The sequence below is a fragment of the Anolis carolinensis genome, chromosome 3 (genome assembly GCF_035594765.1).
Source record: "Anolis carolinensis isolate JA03-04 chromosome 3, rAnoCar3.1.pri, whole genome shotgun sequence".
In the NCBI taxonomy this organism is placed as follows: domain Eukaryota; kingdom Metazoa; phylum Chordata; class Lepidosauria; order Squamata; family Dactyloidae; genus Anolis; species Anolis carolinensis.
Window position 1 is genome coordinate 8034350 of NC_085843.1, and position 27792 is coordinate 8062141.

Genomic DNA, 27792 nt, shown 5'->3' on the forward strand with positions numbered 1-27792 from the left:
TAAGCTGTTCTTGTGATTTTTGGCTATTTCTGGACTGTATCACCTTTGAATATGTTTGAGACACTTGGACTCTTGTTGGATTATTGCTTATTGCTGAACCCTTTTTGGATATACAGTAGAGTCTCACTTATCCAAGCTAAACAGGCCAGCAGAAGCTTGGATAAGCGAATATCTTGGATAATAAGGAGAGATTAAGGAAAAGCCTATTAAGCATCAAATTAGGTTATGATTTTACAAATTAAGCACCAAAACATCATGTTTTACAATAAATTTGACAGAAAAATCAGTTCAATACACAGTAATTTTATGTTGTAATTACTGTATTTACGAATTTAGCACCAAAATATCATGATTCATTGGAAACATTGACTACAAAAATGGCTTGGATAATCCAGAAACTTGGATAAGTGAGGCTTGGATAAGTGAGACTCTACTGTACTTCTCCTTTCTCTATTCCTGAATTTTTCCTATACTGTATTTTCTGGTGTATAAAACTATTTTTTAACCCAGGAAAATCTTCTCAAAAGTCGGTGGTCGTCTTATAGGGCAGGTGTTGAAACTTCTGAGCCGGACTGGAGAATCTGTGGTTGCCGCATATGGGGGGGGGGGGGGGGAGCTCAAAAACGGCCACAGCTGCATCCCCGCCATATGCGGCAACCGTATGAAAGCAACAAGGCCAGTGCCATACAAGTACAGTAGAAGAAAGTCCACTCACTAAGATTCGTGGAAAGAAGTGACTTAACACGGTCCCGATGACGAGGTGAGGGGGCACCTCACCAGGAAGGTCCACGTGAAGGACGGAGCAAGCTGCAGGCATCTGGGATGCCTGGGGTATGGAAAAAAAGAGATAGAGTGGCGCTGTGCCCAGAAAAACACACCTCTTTCACCCACCTGGCCTGCCCTTGTATCCTATTACTGTACCTCATTCTCTGCCTCTCAGATCTTGCTCCTGAGGACTGCAGTGAAGCAGCGCAGGCACACATGTGTGAGATCTGAGAGGCAGAGAAGGAGGTACGGTAATAGAATAAAAGGGTGGGCCAGACAGGTGAAAGAGTTGTGTTTGTGCTACTGCTCTGATAGTCTTTTTATTTGGTGTGCGTTAGAAGAGGGGTAGTCTTATACGGCGAGTATATCCCAAACTCTGTATTTTAGCTGGAAAAGTTGGGGGTCATCTTGTACACCCAGAAAATACAGTATTTTACAATAAACTGTTTGCTTATATTCTGGACTCTTGCACTCCAGACCCGGGGTGCACCAATATCTGTGCATTTCATTTTTTTTCTGCTTAAGTGTAGTACTATACATTTTCCCCTGTTGAAGTGTGTTTTGTTAGTTCTGGCTCAGCTCACTCTGGATCCTGATCCTGTTCTTTGCAGTATTAGCTATCTCTCCCAATTTGGTGTCATCTGCACAATTGATAAGCATGCCCTCGATTCCATCCCCCTAGTCATTAATAAAGATGTTGAACAGCACTGGGCCCAGAATGGTGCTGATTTGTTATATCACCAGAAAAAGTGTGGAAGAATGGGGAAGTATTCCATCAAGGACTTGGTGTCACAGTGGATGATGAAACAGTAGCTCTTCCTGTGGCTGGAATCGAGTATACCCTCATGAAGCCAGAAGCTGGAAAATGTTAAATTGCCTCTGTTTCTCTGTCTGTGTGTGTCGTATGTCTAATGACATTGAATGTTTGCCATGTATATGTACATTGTGATCCGCCCTGAGTCCCCTTTTGGGGTGAGAAGGGCGGAATATAAATACTGTAAATAAAATAAATTAAATAAAAGGTTTCCCCTATTGTGACTCAGCTGGAACCCAAGATGGACTCTGATGAGGATTATGGGATTCAGGTTCAAATCAGGTTCAAAATGTTCCTGTTGTAGAGGATGAGGAACAAAGAGTACAAGTTCATTTTCCCACAGCAAGGATGATGTTGATGATACTGAAACTAGCCAGGTGCAAATGGACTCAGAAAAGGAGGACAGTTCTCAGTCTGATAGCAAGCAGGCTGACACTAACGAGCAGGCTGACCTTGGTGAAACGGGAACCTTAGATCGAGCTGACCGTTTGGAATTCAGGGTTCGAAGGAGTGTGAGAATAGCAAATAAGAAGGAGGCCAGAGGCCAAAGAAATGCTTTCATGCTTTGCAAAGGGTATTAAAGCAGTGTGTTTGGAGACAAACCTTTGTCAAAGCAACTTTCGTTCTACCAAGAAGCAAGCTCTCGTTTTCCTGGATTATCTTGCAGCTTATGGGTTCATGTTCTTGGGACTTTGCCATACTCTAATGGGACTTTGTTTATTCCTTGTGAATTCTTGGATTATTCTCTAAGGCTTTATTTTGTAACAATCTTTTGGAACTTTGTTTTAAAAGAACTTTTTATCTTCTATTTTCTAATAAACTAAAAAGACTTCAACCTGTGTGCAGTTTGGTGTTTACAGCAAGGTGAAGCTAACCTGAGGTGCGACATCCCCCAACTCTTTGGGTGATATAACAAACCACAGCAGAGGAAGGAACTAAATTATGTGCAAAGACCCAAAAGAATCAAGAAGCATTGTACGATAGTGATTAAAGTGTTGGAGTGGGATTCAGGAGTTCAAGTTCAACTGGTTGGATGAATTTAAGACACGCTCTCTCTCCTGCACATCCTGACCTACCTCGCAGGGTTGTTGTGAGGTTTAAAGTAGGAAAGTAGCCATGTATGCGCCTTTAAACTCATTAGAGAATAAAGCAGAATGTAAACACAACTAATAGGATCAACACGAAATAAATTATAAATGCATCGATAAATAAACTTCTGCTGTTCTCCCCAACCCATCTGTGTGATCTATTTGTGCTTGTGGCACCAGAGTGGTGTAAATGGCATTGTGGGGGTGGCAACCAATCGTTCCTGTAACATAAATAGCAGCCCTTGTTTTAAAGGTTTTGGGAGAACATTTTGAACATTATAAAAACCTTGGCCAGAGTTACTTACTTCTGGAATATGAACACTCCTGTGATGATGAGAAATGAAATGAGATCAGCGATGATCCACATCAGATAGTATTCATCCGGAGTCTGGGAGACAAAAAAGGAGACAAGAAGAATCCCAATACATGTTGGATTAATAGAAAAATAGAAGACATGGATTAAGTAAGGATGAAGTCTGGATTTTAAAGCTCAGCATTAAACCCTCGGCCATATTTCCTCCTGCCATCAAAAGGAATGAATTCTAGAAATGGAAAGAGCAGCTAGCATTACTACTACATTGACTGAAGTCTGATTCCATGATATGATTCTATGATATGATATAATATGATATGATAGGGCACTGGATTATGGCAAACTGACCCATGATAAGAAGAATGTGACTTGATCTGTTGTCCAAGGCTTTCATGGTTGGAATCACTGGGTTGCTGTGAGTTTTCCGGGCTGTATAGCCATATTCTAGAAGCATTCTCTCCTGACATTTTGCCCACATCTATGGCAGGCATCCTCAGAGGTTGTGAGGTGTTGGAAACTAGGCAAGTAGGGTTTATATATCTGTGAAATAATGTCAACGGTGGGAGAAAAAATTCTTGTTTGCTGGAGGCAAATGTGAATGTTGCAATTGGCCACTTTGATTAGTATTAGATAGCCTTGGAACTTCAAAGCCTGGCTGCTTCCTGCCTAGGGGCATCTTTGGTGTTAGTTCACCCTGATTGTTTCTTGTCTGGAATTTCTTCTGAGTGTTGTTCTTTATTTACTGTCCCTATTTTACAGTTTTTTTAATAGCCAGATTTGTTCACTTTCATGGTTTCCAAGCAGGAAGCAGCCAGGCTTTGAAGCTGCAAGGCCATTCAATGCTAATCAAGGTGGCCATTTGCAACATTCACACTTGCCCCCAACAGACAAAGAGTTCTTTCTCCCACCCTGGACATTCCTCAGATATGTAAACCCCACTTGCCTCGTTTCCAACAGACCTCACAACCTCTGAGGATGCCTGCCATAGATGTGGGTGAAACGTCAGAAGAGAATGCTTCTGGAATATGGCCAGACAGCCTGGAAAACTCACCGCAACTCAATGTGAGTAGAATTCATTCAGGATTCTACACTTCGCAAAGCGACTTTGGTGAGCTAATAGCCTTCTAAGAATAAAAACTCTTCTGCTATTTTTCTTCTTCCTTAGGAAATCTCTGTAAGTTCTCAGATAACCTCAAAGATGGCAAAGAACAATATAAAAAGCCTACAAAATCACACAATTGCATTTGGTCACATCTGTCATGTTACCAAAATCTATTGAGGATGTTTTTGCAGCAACTAATAGATGGCTAAGATCATTTCTGCTCCAGCATTTCGATAGAACATTCCTCATTGTGATATTTACATTGGGAACAAAGCATCTTCAAATCTTAAGCGTGTCTTTAATTCCCAGTGCTATCAATTAAAATTGTGCCCTCGTTCCATGCTCAAACAGGAGCTTTCATTTACCAGTTTGCAAAATTAAAATCAAGAAGTCAGTGAAGGCTAGCGTAGATGTGCCTTCTCGTTGGTCTCATTAAAGTATCACTAATGTGTATTTTGGACTTTGATTAGACTATGTAACACAACTTGAAAAAACGTTCTGTGTTCCTATTTTGAAAGTATTATTTCCTGTTTAATTCTGTGGTTGTTAGTTTGCAAGTACCATATATACTCAAGTATAAGCCGACCCGAATATAAGCCGAGGCACCTAATTTTACCACAAAAAACTGGGAAAACATTGACTCCAGTATAAGCCGAGGGTGGTAAATTTCAGAAATAAAAACAGATACCAATAAAATTACATTAATTGAGGCATCAGTAGGTTAAATGTTTTTGAATATTTACATCAAGCTCAAATTTAAGATAAGACTGTCCAACTCTGATCAAATCATGATTCTCATCTTCTTCAATGTAAATGTGCTTATGTATCCTTTTAATAATAATAGAGTAAAATAATACATGTAAAAACAATAATAATAATAATAATAATAATAATAATAATAATAATAATAATAATAAATACAGGGAAATAATACAAGTAATAATAAATAGAGTAAAATAATAAATGCAATAATAATAATAATAAGATCAGAGTGAAATAATAAATGTAGTAATAATAATAATAATAATAATAATAATAATAATAATAATAATAATAATAGAGTAAAATAAATGTAATAGTAGCAACAATAATAGAGAAAAATAATAAATGTGCCATATATTCTCGAGTATAAACTGACCCAAATATAAGCCAACCAGAACCATCACCCGAGTATAAGCCAAGAGGGGCTTTTTTAGTCTTAAAAAAGGGCTGAAAAACTAGGCTTATATTCGAGTATATACAGTAGTTGTTCTACTCAAGAAACTTTGTTTATGTGGCTGCCACAAACTACAGTAGAGTCTCACTTATCCAAGCCTCGCTTATCCAACGTTCTGGATTATCCAACACATTTTTGTAGTTAATGTTTTCAATACATCGTGATATTTTGGTGCTAAATTCGTAAATACAGTAATTACTACATAGCATTACTGCGTATTGAACTGCTTTTTCTGTCAAATTTGTTATACAACATGATGTTTTGGTGCTTAATTTGTAAAATCATAACCTAATTTGATGTGTAATAGGCTTTTCCTTAATCCCTCCTTATTATCCAACATATTCACTTATCCAACGTTCTGCCAGCTCGTTTATGTTGGATAAGTGAGACTCTACTGTATATTGAATTGATTGAGACCATAGGAGATGTCCATTGAAAAACTATGGCAAAATGTGCTGCAAGATGATGTCCCTCCTGCAAAAACAAAAGTTTTTCCAGTTTAATAAACTTTTTCCATGTTTTTATGATAGAACCAATTAGGAAATGACATTGATAACCCAGGAACAAAAAACGTGTGAAATAATGTTATCTTTCAACGGTTCAACATGGCATGGTTGTTGTATGTTTTCCGGGCTGTATGGCCATGTTTCCGAAGCATTCTCTCCTGACGTTTCGCCCACATCTATGGCAGGCATCCTCAGAGGTTGTGAGGTATGGAGAAACTTAGCAGGGAATTTTTATATATCTTCACTTCACTTCACTTTATTTCTTAATTAGTTGCTCTCCACTAGAGTGCTCCGAGTGACTTACAATTTAAATATCTGTAGAAAGTCCAGGGTGAGAGAAGAACTCTTGTCAGTTGGAGGCCAGTGTGAATGTTGTAGTTAATCACCTTGATTAGCATTGAATAGCTTCATCTCCTGGCTTCTTCCTGCGTGGGGGCATCCTTTGTTTAGAGTCATTGGTTGAATCATGTATGGAACTCCTCTGTTTTCAGAATGTTGCTTCTTATTTAGTGTTCTGATTTTTGAGTTTTTTAATACTGGTAGCCAGATTTTGTTCACTTTCATGATTTCTGCCTTTCTGTTGAAGTTGTCCACATGCTTGTGGATTTCAATGTCTTCTCTGTGTAGTCTGACACTGGCCTCCAACTGACAAAGAGTTCTTCTCTCACCCTGGACTTTCCACAGATATATAAACCTTCCTTGGTTAGTTTCTCCATACCTCACAACCTCAGAGGATGCCTGCCATAGATGTGGGCAAAACGTCAGGAGAGAATACTTCTGGGACATGGCCATATAGCCTGGAAACACATACAATAACCCTGTGGTCCTGGCCATGAAAGCCTTCGACAACACATTCAACCTGGCATACTGCAATGTATAGAGCAAAACTGAAACAAAACATTGAGGTTTGATAAACACAGAAATGGATGAAGTGCAAGTGCTGTAGCAGCCGCTAGATGTTGCTCTGAGTCTCTAAATGGCCAACTAAAAGTAGGCAGGAAAAGATTCAACTGTCAATAGGAAGAATTTTTGGCTGCCAAGGGAGCAAACTCTGGCCCTCCAGGTGTTTTGGACTTCAACTCCCACAATTCCTAACAGCCGGTAGGCTGTTAGGAATTGTGGGAGTTGAAGTCCAAAACACCTGGAGGGCCAAAGTTTGCTCATGCCTGTTCTACGGTCCTTGGGAAGACCCGTGAACAGTGTGTTTGGAGGATGGCATGAAACAAAATGAGTCTGAACAGACTTACCATCATCCAGGAAGGAGAAGACATCTTGCTGAGGGTGAGCACGTTGTCCGAGGTGACCGACTGGACCCCGCTGCACCAAAGGATGGAGTAAAGCCAGGGTTCGTTCACAATGTACAGGTTCACACTCAGGTTTGCGGCTGCGTATTCCCTGTTGAAAGCGGGGAACAGAGGCAGATTATGAGTCTGAAGAAGAAATTTGATGAACAACATTGCATGCCATCATAACCTCTTGAACACACACTGATCTCATCTCATTTAGGAAGGTCACCAATGCATGACGATGAAGCTACCGTTTCTTCTAATGCTGTTCTATAGGCGAAGACACAGAGCAATTGATTCACAGCATAAAAGCTATTTGAAAATGAAATACGCTCCTGCCTGGTGGAGTCTCTTTCTCTGGAGCTTTTTAAACAGAGGCCAGATGGTCATCTGTTATGAGTGCTTTAATTGTGTCTTCCTGCCTGTTAGAATGGGACTAGAATGTATGGCCCTTGGGGCCTCTTCCCACCTTGTTTTCCAATGCCAGAGATCACCAGTATAATGGTAGGTAAGAATACCTACTGAAGCCTTAGACAACTACCATATATACTCGAAGATAAGCCGAGTTTTTCAGCCCTTTTCAGAAGCTGAAAAAGCCTCCCCGGCTTATAATTGGGTCAGGGTCAAGATCAAGCCAACGGGAGCCTGGAGGCCGTTGCTTGCAATATATGACATATTTATCTCTCATCTTAACCTCCCTTATCAGTGTTTACTTTTCCAAAGCCTCCCTCACTCTTAACCCAGGGAATGTTTTGAAAAGGGAAAGAAGCCCTTGCAAGTCAGGAAGAAGAATATATATATATACATTAATCTTATAAAAGCATTTTCCCCTGAAATATTTGTTAATCTCTGCTACAGATACATAGGCATTTCCCCCTGCAAGCCTTTGCAATCCCTATGTACCTTTATATCTCTATCTATCTATCTACAATAATTTTATATATGAATTTCCCCCTCATATGTTTGCAAGTCTTTGAAAATCCTATATACATATAGCTAGAGATTTCCATGTACCTGTATATCTGTATCTATGTATATATATTATTTTATATGTGAATTTTCACCCCACATGTTTGCAAGTCTTTGCAAATCCTATACAGATATGATTATCTATATATAGAGAGATGCCTAGATAGATATATATGAACATAGGGCTTGCAAATATTGCAGGGATTTCATTGGGATCTATTTTTATTTTGAAATTGATCCGTAGCTGCTGCATTTCCCACCCTCAGCTTATACTCGAGTCAATAAGTTTCCCCAGTTTATTGCGGTAAAATTAGGTACCTCGGCTTATATTAGGGTCGGCTTATACTCGAGTATATACGATACTTTAAATTACCCAGAATTGAAATTGCTGGATTATGTAGGAAATGGATACCTGAAAGATTTGATAAGGACCAATGTTTATGTCCTGCCCTTTCAAAAAAAAGAAAACAACTGCGTTGCTGTGAGTTTTCCAGGCTGTATGGTCATGTTTCAGACCACGCCAGTCCAATAAAATCAGCAAGCAGTTTATTGAAGAACATATATAAAGGCAAAACAATAAAAATAGTAAAAACAGCTTAGTCCAAAGATGTGAAATAGTCCATTAACTCCAAGGTACAAAAGTGGAATACAAAATCCAAGGATGCAAAATGTCCAGATAAACAAGGCAGCATGAAATCTAATACACAGAACTCCATAACAATCATTTAGACTTGGAAACAGGAACTTGGCTAACTTGAAACATGAAACTAGAAATTCCCTTGACAAAAGCTTGATGCAAGATGATCTATAAACTCCAACGTTGCCCAGACTGATCTAAAATCTTTTCCCCATCTCATATAAAGCTTTTCCTGTCTCATACACCATCAAGATATCATTTTGTTTACCTTTACAACCAGATAAGGGCCTCTTCGCTAATGAGTGCAATGACCTTTAGCAGGCTTGGGAACTCACCCGAAGTTTATAGAAGTTTTATCTCCTATCTCCTAGCTCATTAAACTCTAGACCTGACTATTCATCTTCTGAAGTTACTTCCCTAGAGAAAGGCTGCTCTGGGCCCCTTCAGACATGTGGTTATCAGAATGTACACTGTTCATTTCCAGGACTTGAAGCCCAGCGAAACCATTATCCCCATTGATATCAGACACAATAGTTGGTTGAATTACAACAACAGAGTCATTGCCCAGGGGACTCCCATATGTGTTATCATCCTGCTGGGAGGCTTCTCTAATGTCCCTGCATAGAAAGCTAGGACTGACAGACAGCAGCTCACCCCGTGTCGTGGATTTGAATCGCCAACCTTTAGGTCAGCAGTTCAGCCGGCACAAGGGTTTAACCCATTGTGATACCGTGGCTCCTACTTCTAGCCAGTACAGATAATGATAAGGAATGCTGGGTGATACAGTCCAACAACACCTTCAGCATCACACTTTTAAATCCACACAAAGTTCTCACCTGTGTGCAAAACACATGCAGTTGCTTTGCATCGACATCCAAAAATGGTTTCAGCCTGTTTCATGGCTGTTGCAACAAACAAAACAAAACAAAACCTCCCAAGCACGTTCCTTTAAAGCCATAATTGAAAGCAAGACAGATTGATTAAGGGTTATTAATGGGCAGGTTATTTTAGTGCATGAAGTAATTTCTGAATTAAATAAGGGAGCTTGGACTCCATTACAGCACCATGGTAACAATAGCGGCCAAAGAACAGATAAAAGGAGCCGGCAGAAATAGCTCCTGGATGGCAACTTGGACGTAAAAGGCCTCTTTCTCATGTCACAATGAACTCATGCACTTCAGAATTTGCCACTAGGCGACCAAAGATGATTGACACACCTCCATTTCAATTTAGCATTTAAATAACTCTACAGCTCAAACCTACAATGCTTTTTAATTGGAAATAAGCCCACAGAGTTTGGTACTTATTCCCAAACCAGCATATATACAACTGCAATCTAATTTATCTTTTCCATTAAAGGTATATCTCTGGGGTATTCAAGTACTGCAATAAATAATAATATGATGATTTTTTAAAGGAACAATAGCCAAGAGATTTTACAGCCAACTATTTTAATGATAGCAATTCTAAGGCAAAACAAGAAAAACCTTGCTATGATTTCATGAGAGATTTTGGGGCTGAGGTCAGTTTTGGAGTTCTTTTTGTAAAACAACAAACATTGAAGGCTGCACATTAACAACCCATGATATGATCTAAGTGTTGTCAAAGGCTTACATGGTCGGAATCACTGGGTAGCTGTGAGTTTTCCAGGCTGTCTGGCCATATTCCAGAAGCATTCTCTCCTGATGTTTCACCTGCATCTATGGCAGGCATCCTCAGAGGTTGTGAGGTGTGTTGGAAAATAGACAAGTGGGGTATATATATACTTGTGAAATGATGTCCAGGGTGGGAGAAAGAACCCTTGTCTATGGGAGGCAAATGTGCAATTGGCCACCTTGATTAGCACTAACTGGCCTTGGAGCTTCGAAGCCTGGCTACTTCCTGCCTAGGGGAATCCTTTGTTGGGAGGTGTTAGCTGGCCCTCATGGTTTCTTGTCTGTAATTCTTCTGTTTTCAGAGTGTTGTTCTTTATTTACTGTCCTGATTTTAGAGTTTTTTAAAATACTGGTAGCCAGATTTTGTTCATTTTTTTCTCCATTCTGTTGAAATTGTCCACATGCTTGTGGATTTCAATGCTGAATTCCAGACAAGAAACCATCAGGGCCAGCTAACACCTCCCAACAAAGGATTCCCACTTGCTGGCTTTGACGCTGCAAGACCATTCAATGCTAATCAAGATGGCCAATTGCAACATTTACACTTTCATCCAACAGGCAAAAGTTTTTTCTCCCACCCTGGACATTATTCCACAAATATATAAACCCCACTTGCCTAGTTTCCAACAGACCTCACAACCACTGGGGATGCTTATCATAGAGAGAATGCTTCTGGAACAAGGAAATTCACAGCAACCCTATGATATTCAAGATATGGACAAGACGGAAAGTGTCCACAGAATGGTGACCAAAATAGTGAAAGGCTTGAAAACCATTAATCCTTAGGAAACTCTGCCGCTTGCGTCCTCAATGGAGAGGTGCCTGGCAATGCAGCGTTTTGGCGACGATGCACAGCTGCAGCAAAGGGTGACCAGCTGGTTGAGGATGCAAGTGGCAGAGTTTTGTGGGGAAGGGGTTGCCAAGCTCATTCATCGCTATGATAAGTGCCTAGATTTGAATGGCAACTATGCTGAAAAGTGGTATTTGGGTGTGGTTTTCAACTTAATATGGTAAATGTTTTCTCCTATACTTTGTTCATTTTTAATTCTAAAACGTAATGTACTTTCTGGATAACCCTCGTATATGAAAAGAGGTCACACTGAGGAGGAAGCGTCTTGTTTTCTGCTGCTTCAGAGACTAGGACACAATGGAGCAATGGATTCAAATGATTCCACCAAAACATCAGGAAGAACTTCCTGATGGTAAGATCTGTTCAGGAGTGGAATATTCTGTCTGGGAGTCCAGTGGAGCCTCTTTCTCTGGTGGCTTTTAAGCAGAGGCTGGATAGCCATCTATCTAGAGTGCTTGGATTGTGTCTTCCTGCATGGCAGAAGAGGGTTGGACTGAATGGTCCTTGGTGGTTTCTTCCAACTTTATGATTCTATGATTGTATGAACAAAGGGGTAAATAGTGCTAAAATCTAAATACAGTAGAGTCTTGCTTATCCAACGTAAATGGGCCGGCAGAACATTGGATAAGCGAATATGTTGGATAATAAGGAGAGATTAAGGAAAAGCCTATTAAATATTAAGTTAGGTTATGATTTTACAAATTAAGCACCAAAACATCATGTTATACAACAAATTTGACAGAAAAAGTATTTCAATACACAGTAATGCTATGTAGTAATTACTGTATTTATGAATTTAGCACCAAAATATCACGATATATTTAAAACATTGACTACAAAAATGCACTGGATAATCCAGAAGCTTGAATAAGCAAGTGTTGGATAACCGAGACTCTACTGTATTAAATGCCAATATATATACTGGTCAGTGTCTTCTATGTCAAGGAGACAGTGAGGATTCTATGACACACATATTCTGTATCTAGATATGTGTCATATACAGTAGAGTCTCACTTATCCAACACTCGCTTATCCAACATTCTGGATTATCCAATGCATTTTTGTAGTCAATGTTTTCAATATATCGTGATATTTTGGTGCTAAATTCATAAATACAGTAATTACTACATAGCATTACTGCATATTGAACTACTTTTTCTGCCAAATTTGTTGTCTAACATGATCTTTTGGTGCTTCATTTGTAAAATCATAACCTAATTTGATGTGTAATAGGCTTTTCCTTAATCCCTCCTTATTATCCAACATATTTGCTTATCCAACATTCTGCTGGCCCGTTTATTTTGGATAAGTGAGAGTCTACTGTACTATGGATGTCAACTCGTAGCAGATAATACCTTGTTGCAAAACTCATTACACTATGTAACACAATTTGAAAAAAAAACTGTTCCTGTTTTGAAAATGTTATTTCCTGTTTAGTTGTGCGGGACTTTGCAGCTTATATGACAGAACCAATTAGGAAATGACATTTATAACCCAAGAACAGAAATCGTGTTACATAACGTTATACAAGCAGCTGACAAGAGCTCCTGCTCTTTTTTGGGCACCGGTCACAAAAACATATACAAGAGACTAGATCTTCCACCCAAGAAGTTCCCCAAAACAGAGAAAAAGCGATGGCAGTTTTCACACTCCGCAGCCATGCTGTTTTTCCAGCTGTGATACTGAAGGCCAAGAGGCGCACCTGATATCGTCACCGGTGACCTTGGTGTAGCGCAGGTTCAGCTTCTGGAAACCTCTGTCCCGCAGCTGCTGTGCGTCTCCCTTGATGCCGGAGGTCTGCTGGAAACCGGGAGCCATTTCCTGAACTATCGTCCGGTCCGAATTGGACAACCACATTACCTGAAAAGACAGCAAACAAGCAAGAGCCATGACTATCATGAACTATGAAAAGAAGAGGAGAAAATCTCCAAAAAGGAACATTAGAGGTTGTGATGGTTACACACTTTGGTCGAGAAACAAAACAGAAAAATGGGGGAGAGCTGAACATTACAGCATAGAAGTACATTAGAACTACTAAGAGCATTCTAAATCAGGCATGGGAAAACTTCGGCCCTCCAGGTGTTTTGGACTTCAGCTCCCACAATTCCTAACAACCAGTAGGAAGAGAGTGGATAACAATATGTGTTTCAAGGAGGGTTGTGTGTGTGTGTGTGTGTGTGAGAGAGAGAGAGAGAGAGAGAGAGAGAAGGAGGGGGCATATAATGCAGTTTGAACCAGATTATATGACCAATGTAGACTCATATACTGTAATTCAATTTAACTGCACTGAACTGTATTATATGGGTCTAATAAAGGCCCGGGGCTGTGGCGCAGGCTGGAGAGCAAGCCAGCTGTAACTAGCTGCAATGAATCACTCTGACCAGGAGGTCATGAGTTCGAGGCCCGCTCGGAGCCTATATTTGTCTTGTCTTTGTTCTATGTTAAAAGGCATTGAATGTTTGCCTATATGTGTAATGTGATCCTCCCTGAGTCCCCTTCGGGGTGAGAAGGGTGGAATATAAATGCTGTAAATAAAAATAAATAAATAAATGTAAAGGTTTCCCCTGACATTAAGTCCAGTTGTGTCCGACTCTGGGGGTTGGTGCTCATCTCCATTTCTAAGCCGAAGAGCCGGTGTTGTCCATAGACACCTCCAAGGTCATGTGGCCGGCATGACTGCATGGAGTACCGTTACCTTCCTGCCAGAGCAGTACCTATTGATCTACCCACATTGCCATGTTTTCGAACTGCTAGGTTGGCAGAAGCTGGAGCTAACAGCGGTCGCTCACTCCGCTCCCCGATTTGAATCTGGGACCTTTCGGTCTGCAAGTTCAGCAGCTCAGCGCTTTAACACACTGAGCCACTGGAGGCTCCTATACGGGTCTACAGTGACCATATAATGCAATTCCAAACTGCATCAGTGCAGATCCAGCCAAAGAATGCATGAGAGAGAGAGATTTTTGGTGTGTGAAAGAAAAACATAATGTGAGACACAGAATGACCATGAATTTATCTTAGTACATGAGAATACAACCATGTGTTGCACCCCAGCCAGAGTTCACCTTGCCCTTAGCACCAAACAGGAATCCAATTTATTGAAGAAAGTACGTATAAAAAGGGGAAAACCACCAAAAGGAATAAGGAAGGCAAAATCCAACATGTAATCAGAAAAGGTAGTCTATATGTGAAACCCCAAGCAAGCTGGTGAGGAGTAAAAACACTTCAAAGGCAATAATCCAAAGAATTCAAATGGTACAGGAAAACAAGACTCATAACATGAGCATAATCCAAAGAAAACAACAATCAAAACATGAATCCAGGAAAACCAAGGCTCTAAGAACTTCTTAAAACATGCAAAACTCCCAGGAAGTAAAACATGAACTGGACCTCCTTACTATTCAGCAGTGTTGCCTGATCTAAAATGTCAACGAGACGCTCTCTGACTTTAGGGTTGCAAAACACGATAGCATTTCTTTGACCTTGCGGTTCCTTTCTCTGTGCTTCTTATTTATTATTTATTTATTTCCATCATTTCTATCCTGCCCTTCTCACCCGAAGGGACTCAGGGCGGCTTACAAAACTGGCAGAATTTGATGCCAATACACAACAATACAAAAGAATAAAAACATAAGCAATTAAATACAGATTTAAAACAATACAAAACACTTGAGCCATTCATCCACAAAAACCTTGTACATAAACCTTAGTCCAGACTGAGTCAGAAGCCAGCTTCTCACAGATTCTTTTAGATTTCCTATGCCTGATGATTTCCCCCCTCAGATGCAGCCTAGAATCCCTGTCTAACCCAGTTGTTCCCTTGGAGGAGCTATCTTGGTCTGTCAGGTCTTTATCAGGGGTTGCTAAGCTACTTGTGGGTGAAAGGTCCTCTCCCTGTCTGCTGGACTCCAAAACAGCTCCACTTTCAAACGGCATCTCACTGACAGAATCTTGCTGTGAAATCCCCTCCTTTTCCTTATCTAAAGAACCACCTATCACTCTCCCAGATTCTGAAACCCCAATCCGCTCATCTTCATCCGGATGAACCACAACACCATGTGAAAGCACAGCAATCTGCATTCCACTGGCTAAACCTAAATAAAGCAGAATCATTATTAAATAGTAGCTCCATACATAGGTAGACCTCACCGATTCAGTGTAGTTGGAATAACAAGAGGATTTGAACCAGTGTGTGCAAAGAGAATAGAAAGCATGCATGTCAGAAACAGTGTACAGTGTTCAGGTATGTGTTTCAAGAGAAAGAGAAAGGATCAGAGAATGTGAGAGAGGGGGTGAAGTGTCTCCGCTGCAAATGTGAGCATGACAGACAGTGAGAGACAGAAAACAAGGGAGAGAGGGAACCATGTACGTGTGAGACAGTCTGGGATAAAGATGGGGGAGAAAGAGATTTTATATAACATTCGTCTCATCGTTTTTTCTTTTTTTAAGTGGAAAGTTGGAGGCTAAGAGCTCAGGCAAGCATTTGATTCTAACTCTCTCAAAGTTTGCTGCCTCACCAGAAGTTTCCCATTCAAACAAAACTGACCTTGAGTTACTCCAAAATCAGTCAGAATCTGGTGCTTTTATTATAAAAACTAGCTTGGGGACCCGGTGGTTCCCGGGTTATTTGATAAAGGCATTATTTGTCTTTGTTTGCAAGATATTCTCAGTTTGGAGTTTATTTATTTCGTGTCAAAAGCATTGTACATTTCAAATAATGGAAATAAAAATAAAAAAAATTAAAAAAGAAATCACAAGCAACTAAATAGTTTTGGACCAAAAGCGGGCAACAGCAACCGCATTGTCTGTAGCTTTAAACAACTCCTCCTCCGTACATGAGGCAGGACATTGTGGGCAAGCATACATATGCTGAGTTGTTTGTTCAGCTCCACAGTCACACAAGGTGGAGGATTCCTCCAGGTAGTGCCACCTTGCCAAGTTGTCTTTAGATCTGCCCACTCCACTTCTGAGTCTGTTCAGGGACTTCCAAGTTGCCCATTCCTGGTTTGCCCCTGGAGGAAGACCCTCTTGGGGGGCCATCCAGTTAGAATTGCCAGGTTTAGCTGCCCAGAGGGACACCCTTGCTGCTGCTGGAGGAACATCAAGAGGAGTGGTGGTTCTCATGAAGCCCTTCCTTGATTTGAGTCTGGTGGGAGGAGGCTGATAGCCATGCAGTGGGTGGCTTTCACAATGTTCGACCTTTTTTCTCTCACCATTAGCAGCAACTTCCCGTCGCACGTCAGGAGGGGCAATGCCAGCTAACTTGTAGAGTTTATCAACAGGTGTAGGTTTAAGGCATCCCGTGATGATTCTGCATGTTTCATTCAGTGCTATGTCCACCTGCTTTGCATGGGCAGACTTGTGCCAAACAGGACAGGCATACTCAGCAGTTGAGAAAGACAAGGCCAGGGCTGAGGTTCTTATTACTTGTGGGTCTGCTCCCCATGCGCTGCCAGTCAGTTTCCGCAGGATGTTATTGCGTGCAGCTACTTTGTGCTTGGTGTTCATGCAGTGTTTCCTATATGTTAGTGTTCGGTCTAAGGTGACACCAAGGTATTTAGGATGGAAACAGTGTTCGAGCTCTTGGCCTTCCCAAGTAACTTTCAGTTTCCTGTTGGCTTCGCGGTTACGTAGGTGGAAAGCACACACTTGTGTCTTGGCAGGGTTGGGCTTCAGGTGGTTCACTTTGTAGTAGCTGGAGAGATCTTTCAAGGCATTAGTGAGTTGCTTTTCAACTGTTTCAAAATCTTTTGCTTGTGTTGTTAGGCCAAGGTCATCAGCATATATAAAGCTCTTTGTGAGTGGTGGTTGTGGCTGATCGTTCGTGAAGATATTAAATAAGGTCGGTGCAAGAACGCTGCCTTGGGGTAAACCATTCTTTTGCCTCCTCCATCTGCTTTTCTGGCCCTGAAACTCCACATAGAAGCTGCGGTTTTCTAAGAGGGTCTGGACAGTTTTTGTAAAGTCAAAGTCCCGGGTGATATGGTAGACTTTATGCAGCATTTTTCTATGTTGCACCGTGTCATAGGCTGCCGTAAGGTCCACAAAGACTGTTCCCGTAATGCAGCCTTTCTCATAGCCTTCCTCGATACGTTCAGTCAGATGAAGAATTTGACCTCTACAGTTTTTCCCTGGTCTGAAACCTGCTTGTTGTGCAATAAGCTTGGGTTCGATAACAGGTTCTAGTCGATTTAATAGCATCCTCTCATAGACTTTATATAGATGACATAAGAGGGAGATTGGTCTATAGTTCCTGGCATTGGAGGCATCTTTACCAGGTTTTAAGATGGCAATGATCTTAGTTTTCCTCCATGCTCTGGGAATCTGTTAGGGTTTGGAGTGGGTGAACTACAATTCCCAGAATCGTGGGTCAATCCTCCCCAAACCCTGCCAGTATTCAAGGTTGGCCATTTTGGGTCTGTATACCAAGTGAGGTCCAGATCTGTCGTTGGTTGGGTTCAGTGCTCTTTGGATGGGGGCGAATTACTACAACTCCCAGATTCCTGGGGCAAGTGTCCCAAAACATCTGTCAGTATCCACAGCAGGATATGTTGAGTCTGTGTGCCAAGTTTTATCCAGATCCGTCATTGGCTTGGTTCAGTGCTCTTTGGATGCAGGTGAACTACAGCTCCCAAAATCAATGCCCATTCCCACAAACCCCTGAAATATGTTCAGTTGGTCATGAGGCTTCTCTGTGCAAAGTTTGGTCCCGGTCCATTGTCAGTGGGGGTCACTGTTTCTCTATATGCAGGTGAACTATAACTCCCTTTCCCCCAAACTTGTCCAATATGCTCTTTTGGTTATGGGGGCTCTGTGTGCCAAGTTTGGTCCTGGTCCATCATTGGAGGGGTTTGGAGTGCTCATTCATTGCAGGTGAACTATATATCCCAGTACCTACTACTCCCAAATGTCCAGGCCAATTCCCCTCAAAACCAACCAGTATTCAAATCTGGGCATATCGGGTCTGCATGGCAAGTTGAGCCAAGAGCCATCATTGTTTGTGTTCATAGCGTTCTGGGTGTAAGTGAACTACAACTCCTCTACATTCCCCAGTAGGAGTCACAGTGCTCTGACTTGATGCAGGGTGAACTACAACTTCCACCATGTGGAGTCAATCCCCCAAACTCCTCCTCTGCTGTGTTTGTTCTGGAGACAGATTTGAAAGGGAAGGGCAGTAGGCAAGGTCATGCAAATTCCACAGCAATGGAGAACCCTGGGATGCCTGCCTGTGGTGGAGGAAAAGGCAAAATCTATGATGAAATGGTCCCCAAATGAAAGCATTCCTTGGGTGGTGGGCCATAGTTTGGGGAGGACATTGGTAGGGGTTGGGCTGCATGTTCATGGAGCTGACTGTAACCACAATGTCAGTGGAAAAAAGTGACTTGGTGGCTCCTCAGCACTGGGAACTGTAGCCTGTTTGTGGAAGCTGGAAGCTGTCTGTGTAAGCAGACACCCGTGCCACATACACACATACGGGTTTTCACTTTTATTATGGACTAGCTTGGGGGCCCGGCAGTGCCCAGGTTATTAGAAGAAGTGGTCTGAGGGAGGCAAATCAGGTGAAGGTACTGCAAATCCCATAATCCTTGGTCCACCCTCCCCCAAAATGCTGCAGCGTGTAAAGTGTATCATTTGGGATATGTATATCAAGTTTGGTTCAGTTCTGTCATTTGTGGCAGTTGCAGTGGTATGAAGTGAGTGAAGGTACTGTAAGTCCCATCATCCTTGGTTTGTCCTCCCTCAAACTGCCCCAGGATGTAAAGGGGCTCATGGGGATTCTGCCTGCCAAGTTTTGTCCAGATACGTCACTGGTGGGTGTCGCAGTGGTTTGTGGGAGTTGAAGCGATGTAAAGTACTGCAAATCCCATCATCCGTGGTCCATCCTCCTCCAAAGGGCACCAAGACGTAAAGTGGGTCATGGGGGTTAAGTGTGCCAAGTTTGGGCCAGGTCTGTTATTCCTGGCGGTCTCAGTGGGCTGTGTAAGTGGCGGCCAATCAGAAAGCTGCCACATACACACATATTCCGCCGTACCGTTGTCCGCCGCATACAAACACTGACTTTTATTATATAGATATAGATATAGTAGATAGATGGAGAAAAACTATTGTGTCACATGCAGACAGGCCTTCCTGGTTCTCTTTGACATTATGGATTCTATTCCTCTACTTTCCATGTGCGAAAGCGAGAGAAGCCTACAGCAAACCTGACTTCCAAACAGTTTGTGTGAAAGAGATCTTGGAGCCTTAGTAGACCACAAGTTGAGCATGAGCCAACAGTGTGATGCAGCAACTACTGAAGCCAATATGATTCTTTGCTGTATTAATAGGATTATAGTGTCTACATTGAACAAAGTCATGGTCCCACTCTCTTCTGCTGTGGTCAGGCCTCACCTGGAATAAGAATCCTATGTCCAGCTTTGGGCAAAACAGTTCAGAAAGGATATTGACAAGAAGGAAGCGTGACCAAAATGGCCAAAGATCTGGAAACCATGAATCCATATAAGGAGATAGGCCTTCCTGGTTTTCTTTGACATTATTGGATATGGAGCTCCAATTTTAAAAAAATGGATTTCTCCACAGCTTTGCATGGGCAGCTGTCACTTCTGTTGTAATAGAAGCCAGAAATAATGTTTGGAGGGTGCTGGAGCTTGCCAAATTCAGTGCAGAAGGAAAGTACAGTAAGGATAATTGGTGGGACTGGGGCGGGATGAAGAAACAATGTTTTTATTTCTTTCCATCTTGGCTTTGGCTGCAAAGTATAGAAAACTAAAGCAGAAAACAAATGCACGTGGCTGCAAAAGCAACTAGAGGTGGGCAGGGAAGGAAAACATTCAGCTTCTCAGCACAAGATCTTTGTGGGAGCAGCCGCCTGGTTAATTGAAATCTGGGTGCTGGCATGAGAAAGACAGATGGAAACTAAACACAGAGCCTTCCCCTGAGCTAATTGTTCCATATGTGGGATTACGAGACGCTTTGGGCTTTAATGCCGCAGTAACAGGGACAACAAAAACTCACAGCCTTAATTAGAAAGGCTTGAAATGCAAACAGAATCCAAGGCTTGGAAGAGAAAGGCAACATTCAACTTGTGGCTGAAAGTACATCAGAAGAGGTCTCCTCCATGAGCCTACCCAAATACACCAGGGACAAATGGACACTACAGTTCACAAATGACCTTCTACAGGGTATGTTTACATCTGGGAATAGTCAGAACAAGGGGGAAAGTGAGTGTCCCATGCAAGTGGGCACTCAGTAACACTTTTGTTCCGCCCATGAAGAAGATGGAAAAGGCACACAAGAGTTTTGAAGGAAAGAGAAATGCAGGTTCCCATCTTGTGGGTTTCCAGATGTTGCTCCCTTCTGACATTCCATCGACCCAGAAGGCAACATAAAAGTCAGTATACAAAGTTGATCATGTTGGGTCTGTGTGGCAAGTTTGGTCCAGATTCTTCATCACTGGCTGGGTTCAGTGTTCTCTGGATAAGGGTGAACTACAACTTCCAGGTTCCCAAGGCAACTTTTCTAAAACACCTGCCAGGATTCACAGTTGGCCCTGTTGAGTCTGTGTGGCAAGTTTGGTCGAGACCTGTCAATGCTGGATTCAGTATTCTCTGAATACAGGTGAACTATAACTCTCTGATGCCAAAGTCAATCACCCACAAAGTCTGCAAGTATTCACAGTTGGCCATATTTGGTACAGATCCATCACTTGCCGGGTTCAGTGTTCTCTGAATATGGGTGAACTATAACTCTCTGGTGCCAAGGTCAATCACCCGCAAAAACTGCCAGTATTCACAATTGGCCATGTTGGGTCTGTGTGCCAAATTTGGTCCAGATCCATCACTTGCTGGGTTCAGTGTTCTCTGAATACAGGTGAACTATAACTCTCTGGTGCCAAGGTCAATCACCCGCAAAGCCTGCCGGTATTTACAGTTGGCCATGTTGGGTCTGTGTGTCAAGTTAGTTCCAGGTCCATCACTGGTGCTGTTCAGAGTGCTCTTAGATTGCAGGTGAACTATACATCCCAGTCCCTACAACTCCTATGAATCATGGTGAATTCTCCCCAAACCTCTCCAGTATGTTCAGTTGCTGATCAATTCCTCTGTTTGCTGTGTGCCATAGAAAAGAATAGGAAAGAGTTATGGGAGAGGCAGTGGGCGGGGTCATGCAAATAGAAAGAGAAAGGAACACTGGGATGTGCTCTCTATAACCTACAATGTTATTGGAGAGAGTGACTTGGTGGCTCCTCAGCACTGGGAACTATAGCCTGTTTGTGGAGGCTGGAGGTTGTCTTTATGAACGGACACCTGTGCCACATACACACTTACAATTTTTCACTTTTATTATGTGTATAGATAGATAGATAGATAGATAGATAGATAGATAGATAGATAGACAGATCTAGATATATATTTGTATTGTACTGTAATTGTTTCACTATGTATTTTAATATATGTATTTTATGATGGTGTGTTTTAATGTATGCTTTTAATGGTGATACACAAATAAATCAAAGATGGGTTACAAATAAATTATGTGAAGTTGAAGGCTTTCATGACTGGAATCATTGGGTTGATGTGAGTTTTCCAGACTGTATGGCCATGTTCCAGAAGCATTCTCTCCTGGTGTTTCATCCACAGCCATGGCAGGCATCCTGAGAGGTTGTGAAGTCTGTTGGAAACTAGGCGAGTGGGGTTTATACCGTATACCATGCAGCTGTGGATAAGTCGACATAGGGACCACCAAATGCAGCAATGGCCAAACACAAATCAAGGAGCATGAAAGGCACTGCAGACTAATTCAACCAGATATGTCAGGCATAGCAGAGCACTTGATGAACCAACCTGGACACAACGTATTACTTGAGGAAACAGAAATGCTGGACTACTCTGACAACCACCATGTCAGAATACACAGAGAAGCCAGTGAAATCCATAAGAAGCATGTGGACAATTTCAACACCATGAAAATGAATAAAATCTGGCTACTAGTATTTAAAAACTCTAAAATAGGGACTGTAAATACAGAACAACACTCAGATAACAGGAAAATTCCAGATAGGAAACAATCAGGGTCAGCTAACACCTCCCAACAAAGGATTTCTCTGGGCAATAAGCAGCCTTGAGGCTGCAAGGCTATTCAATGCTAATCAAGCTGGCCAATTGCAACATTCACACTTGCCTCAAACAGACAAGGGTTCTTTCTCCCACCCTGGACATTATTCCACAAATATATAAACCCCACTTGTCTAGTTTCCAACAGACCTCACAACCTCTGAAGATGCCTGCCATAGATGTGGGCGAAACATCAGGAGAGAATGCTTCTGGAACATGGCCATACAGGCTGGTAAATTCACAGCAACTCAAATAAATTATCATCACCATCTCCCTTCTTTCTCTTTCTCCTCTTCTCCCCAACTGTGAGGCTTAAAAGAGCCAACTGGAATACCGTACATGGTTTTTAATAGGCTGGAGACATGCTTACTGACTGGTTGAGTTTATTTAGGTAACCAGAAGGCAAAAAAAGTTAAACAAGGAATGGTCCAAAGTAGTAGCAAGGCAAGGAAAGCTCTTGGGAGGGATCCCAGATGTGTCTTCCTCCCCTTTCCTCACCTCCTCTTCCCTGAAACCAAATGAGAGGTTCAGAAGACCAAACTGGAACAACCCCATAAGCTGGCATTTCCAATCATCTACCTACGAAAGTGACGTGGAACTCACAGCCTGCTGAGGGATGCCCGATTCGAGGACCGTTTCCAAAGTGATGTTGACGGCGGAGCTGTAGTAGGGATGGTCCAGGGGCAGATTCTGGAGGTTGAGGAGGACACTGGCATTGCCCTTCACCATCTCCAGCAGGTCAGACAGTTTGCAGATGGACTGGTTGGCAGCCTTCACGTAATCGGAACGGGAGAGGGAGTTGGCGGTCCAGAAAGGATCGGTCTGTGGAAAGGGAGGAAAAGAGGTCAATATCCTTAGCATCATAGAATAGGACAGTAGCTAATCCTTACTTTCTATATGCTCCTTTTTTTTTTTTACTTTTCAGGGCCCTTACCCCAAAATGGGAAGGATTTTGTGGTTGAAAACTCTCAATTATTTTAAGTTGGATAAGGAAGGATCTGTGTGCCAAGTTTGGTCCAGATCCAACAAGCCACGGAGGAGTCGTGGTGGTGCAAAACAACAAACAAACAAACATACTTTGACTTTTATATATATCGACAGAACAGCTCCAAGTACCAAACAGGAAATTGCATGAACAGATTTGAGTATGGTACGATAAAAAGAAAACGAACAATGAGACATTTCAGCAAACGGATCAGCTGAAAGTGGGACGAGCAGTTAGGTTCAGGATGCTTGTTTTTTAGGCTCGATTAATGAACAACATTGATTATTTCCGTTCCTCTGTGACAGTGATAGGTTGCTTCATTTGCTCAATTTGGCATCACCTCCTTAATCTTCCTGGTCTGAAGATTTAGTTCCATTGTTTTCATTTTGCCTTGTTAAATTTTTCAATATGCATTTCCTGGTGGTTACTTGAGGCTGTTCACACAATTAGAGGCACGCAGAGTGTATTACTGACCTATCAGTTTATTAAATCTCTGAAATTTAATAGTCCAACATCCCCACATAACACTTTGTGAAACACTGAAAAGTAGACATAGGAGACGCCTGCAAATAAACCAGAGTGGAAGAAGAGAGGCACAAAAAGATGAACTGCATTGCATTGTGCAAAAGTACAGTATTGCCAATTTTGCCTCCCTAAGCAATCCAGCATGTCTGCCATAAATATTGCTTTTGGTTGTATCATAGAATAGATCATTTGGCAATGGGCTCCAGTGTTGATGACTTCTCCGAAATGCTCTTGAACGAAGAAAAAAATCACAAAAAATCACTAATATTCACAAAAAAGGAATATTTCAACTAAAGGACTTCCATCCAGTATCTCAGACCCTGATAGATAGATAGATAGATAGATAGATAGATAGATAGATAGATAGATAGATAGATAGATACAAATACATTACATACATACCCTTAGGAACCATTCACCAGCATTGAGCACCTCCAAGTCAGTCCAGTTGAACATGGAAGCATGTTCATAAGTGAGTTGTGGAAACACTTCTTCCACGTTAGTTGTCCTCCGTAATGTCTTGTCATGCATTAGGAAAGGTACTCCATCATAACTGTGGAATAGAGAAAACAAGCATCAGTCTTTGACTTAAAGCAGCACCTGGCAGAAGACAAATGACTTAGGTTTTATGTGTTGTCGAAGGCTTTCATGGCCAGAATCACTGGGTTGCTGTGAGTTTTCTGGACTTTATGGCCATGTTCCAGAAGCATTCTCGCCTTACGTTTCACCCACAACTATGGCAGGCATCCTCAGAGGTTTTGATGTCTGTTGGAAACTAGGGAAGTTGGGTTTATATATCTGTGGAATCTCCAGGGTGGGGGGAAGAACTGTCTGTTTGAGGCAAGGGTGAATGTTGCCATTGGCCAGCTTCATTAGCATTGAACAGCCTTAAAGCTTCAAAGCCTGGCTGCTTCATTTGCAACATTCACACTTGCCTCTAACAGACAAGAGTTCTTTCTCCTATACTGGACATTCTGCAGATATACTTGTCAAGTTTGCAACAGAACTCACAACCTCTGAGGATGCCTGCCATAGATGTGGGCAAAACGTCATGAGAGAATGCTTCTGGAACATGGCCATACAGCATGGAAAACTCACAGTAACCCAGACTTAGGTTTTCTCTGGCACAACACTGTTGACTGGTGGAAAACATATGTAAACTTGTGAATGGTGATGAAGAAAAACACCTGTTTAGTATCTGCATGCGAATCAAACTAATTAACCCTGCCTGAACTAATGCACAAACTGAAATACAATTATACGGCCCTTTTTAAATGTCGAACAATTTTAGAAAAAGCAAATAAGAGCCTTGCTTATTTAGTCCTATGATGCCACTAATACTGGAGCAGATACAAAGCTGCCAGTGTTGGCCTACATTTACATGGTTTTACTGACTTTTAAAGACATTCGGGTGAGCAGCCACCTCTAAATTCTGTGGCAGTGAATTCCACAGGTTAACAATAACACTAGAAGTACTGTCCAAAATCTCTCATCATCAGTTAGCCATCTTGTTGGGTCTTAGTAAGAGAGGCTTTCATCCCATCCACTCTCATCATAACTTTATTAATTTTCTCTTTTTAAAAAAATTAATAAAAAAGACCACCTAGGTCATTTCTCCAAAATGACCTGAACAGGTTAGAGAGCTGGGTCAAAACTAACAAAACTAATATTTGAAAAGATATCACATTGAGTCATAAAGTTAGAAGTGTTGGAAATAGCAATCTTCTACAAGCCTCCTATACTAGTTATTTGTTATGTATATAATTCAGATTATTTACTGTATTGTATATGTGTATATTGGTATGCAGTTTTACCTTAACTCTATGTTGTGTGAGGGACTACAGACCATGTGACCCAGATCTGGGATTATTCTGTATGGCCATGTTCCACAAGCATTCTCTCCTGACATTTCCTCTATGTCTATGGCAGGAGTCCTCAGAGGTTGTGAGGTTTGTTGGAAACTAGGCAAATGGGGTTTATATATCTGTGGAATAATGTCCAGGATGGGAGAAAGAACTCTTGTCTGTTGGAGACAAGTGTAAATGTATCAATTAATCACCTTAATTGGCATTGAATGGCCTTGCAACTTCAAAGCCTGGCTGGTTCCTGCCTGGGGGAATCCTTTGTTGGGAGGTCTATTTGTAACCGGATTGATAAGTCCTGAACTTGTATGCTGAATACATGAAGTTTGTGAATAAACCAACTATGTGATTTTAATCAAGATTATTTTGTCTCTTGAGAGCATGATTTAAACCATGATATTTTAAGGGAAAGTAGATATTTTTTTGGGCAACTAAAATATTTCTGAAACTCTGCTGTATTTTTGTGCATTGGCATATCTCTGTTCCTAACAGATCAGAGACAATAGGTTCAATTTAATAACTGAAGAATTTGCCTTGCATGAATATGAGTGGATATTATTTACCACTAAAGAGAAGATTCACGCAAATGAGTTTTTAGCTCTTCTCTGGAAGTCAAGCCTTCCAAAAGGTTATGTGTCCAAAAGATTACGAATGCATTTCCCCAAAAGGTTATGACTCTAACAGGTCATGCTTTTTACCAAAAGGAAGAGACCACAAGGGCCTTCCTTTGTTTATTTTCTGCTGCTCCAGAGACTATGGACACAATGGAGCAATGGAGTCAAACTGGAGGAAAAAATGTTTCCACCTAAACATTAGGATGGGCTGTACAACAGTGGAATATGTTTCCTTGGAGTCTGGTGGAGTCTCCTTTGGCGATGATCAAACAGAATCTGGATGGCCATCTGCCGGGAGTGATTGGATTGTTTCTTCCCTGATTTGGGGACTGGATGGCCTTTGGAGTTTGTTCGATTTTATGATTCTTCAACCAGCCCTTTGAATTGTGGCCAAAAAATCTGAAGCTCAAAAGATGTCAAGCTCTTCAAGGCTCCAGGTTCTCTAATGCTTCACTGCTCTTCTTAAAAGCCTCCCTGTCTTACGTAATAGTGATAAACTGCACCACTTAATAGTGAGGAATATGGACAAGGGCACGAAACTTTTAAAACCTTGGGAGGAAAAAGAAAAGAGAGAGAAAAACTTGCCTTATCACTACATCTGCTTGCACTCCATAGACTTTCTGCTCCACTGCCTTCTGAAAGGACATCAACGTGTTTTCTGGTGCCAGCTGGAAGAGAGAAAGAGAAAAAAAACAGGGAATAAACAATATTATTTATTCATAGGAGCATGCTGCCAAACGGGACACCATCGGAGCAACAAGAACAATCAGTGAAAAGGCCAGAATGGACTGTTGAAACAGCATCACGGAGACAGCGTGGAAAACCGGAACAGCAAGTCAAGCCTCCCACTAGGCTCTTCAGATAAAGTAGAGTTCTTGAGATGCGTATCTCCATGTCCAAGAGAACAAATAGGACAGTTTCCTGGAAAGTGCAGCAGTTAGGAAGCCATAGAGAAGAAAGTCACTGAGAATGTGGCATATATTCAGTGCTGGCTGGTGTATCCCATGTCAATGGGGCAGTGAATCCACGCTAGGTTTTATTCTGAATGTTCATGGAGGTATCCTCAATGCTACCTTTTGGCAACAATGCGCAGCTGTGGGAAGGGGTGACCGGCTGGTTGAGGATGCAAGCAGCAGAGTTTGGTGGGGAAGGAGTTACCAAGCTCATTCATCGCTATGAGAAGTGCCTAGATTTGAATGGCGACTATATTGAGAAGTGGTATTTGGGTGTGGCTTTCAACTGCATATGGTAAATGTTTTCTCCTATACTTTGTTCATTTTTAATTCCAAAACGTAATCTACTTTCTGGATAACCCTCGTATTTGGAGACTAAGATCCACCATTGGCTCTGAGAGGCGCTGGACCCCATCAATGCCAAAGCTAGGACAGAACCGTAGCGTTGGAAGATTGTAAAAAGATGTACTACTTTTATGCCACCCTATTATCACAAGGTCCCAAGGCAGTGTACAAATAAAAACATTTTTTCAACAATCTACAT

General features: G+C 41.6%; 1 protein-coding gene across 6 annotated transcripts in view; it reads right to left on the bottom strand.

Moving 5' to 3' along the window:
* gdpd5 (glycerophosphodiester phosphodiesterase domain containing 5) overlaps window positions 1-27792 on the bottom strand; it is a 305513-nt gene that overhangs the window by 15841 nt on the left and 261880 nt on the right. For all 6 annotated transcript variants that reach the window (XM_062974473.1, XM_062974476.1, XM_062974475.1 and 3 more), the window contains 6 exons: window positions 26881-26963; window positions 24222-24372; window positions 22913-23131; window positions 12904-13061; window positions 7052-7199; window positions 2973-3055 (listed from right to left, as the gene is read on the bottom strand). In XM_062974473.1, coding sequence (XP_062830543.1) covers window positions 2973-3055; window positions 7052-7199; window positions 12904-13061; window positions 22913-23131; window positions 24222-24372; window positions 26881-26963 — 842 coding nt within the window. The remainder of the gene's footprint in view (window positions 1-2972; window positions 3056-7051; window positions 7200-12903; window positions 13062-22912; window positions 23132-24221; window positions 24373-26880; window positions 26964-27792) is intronic.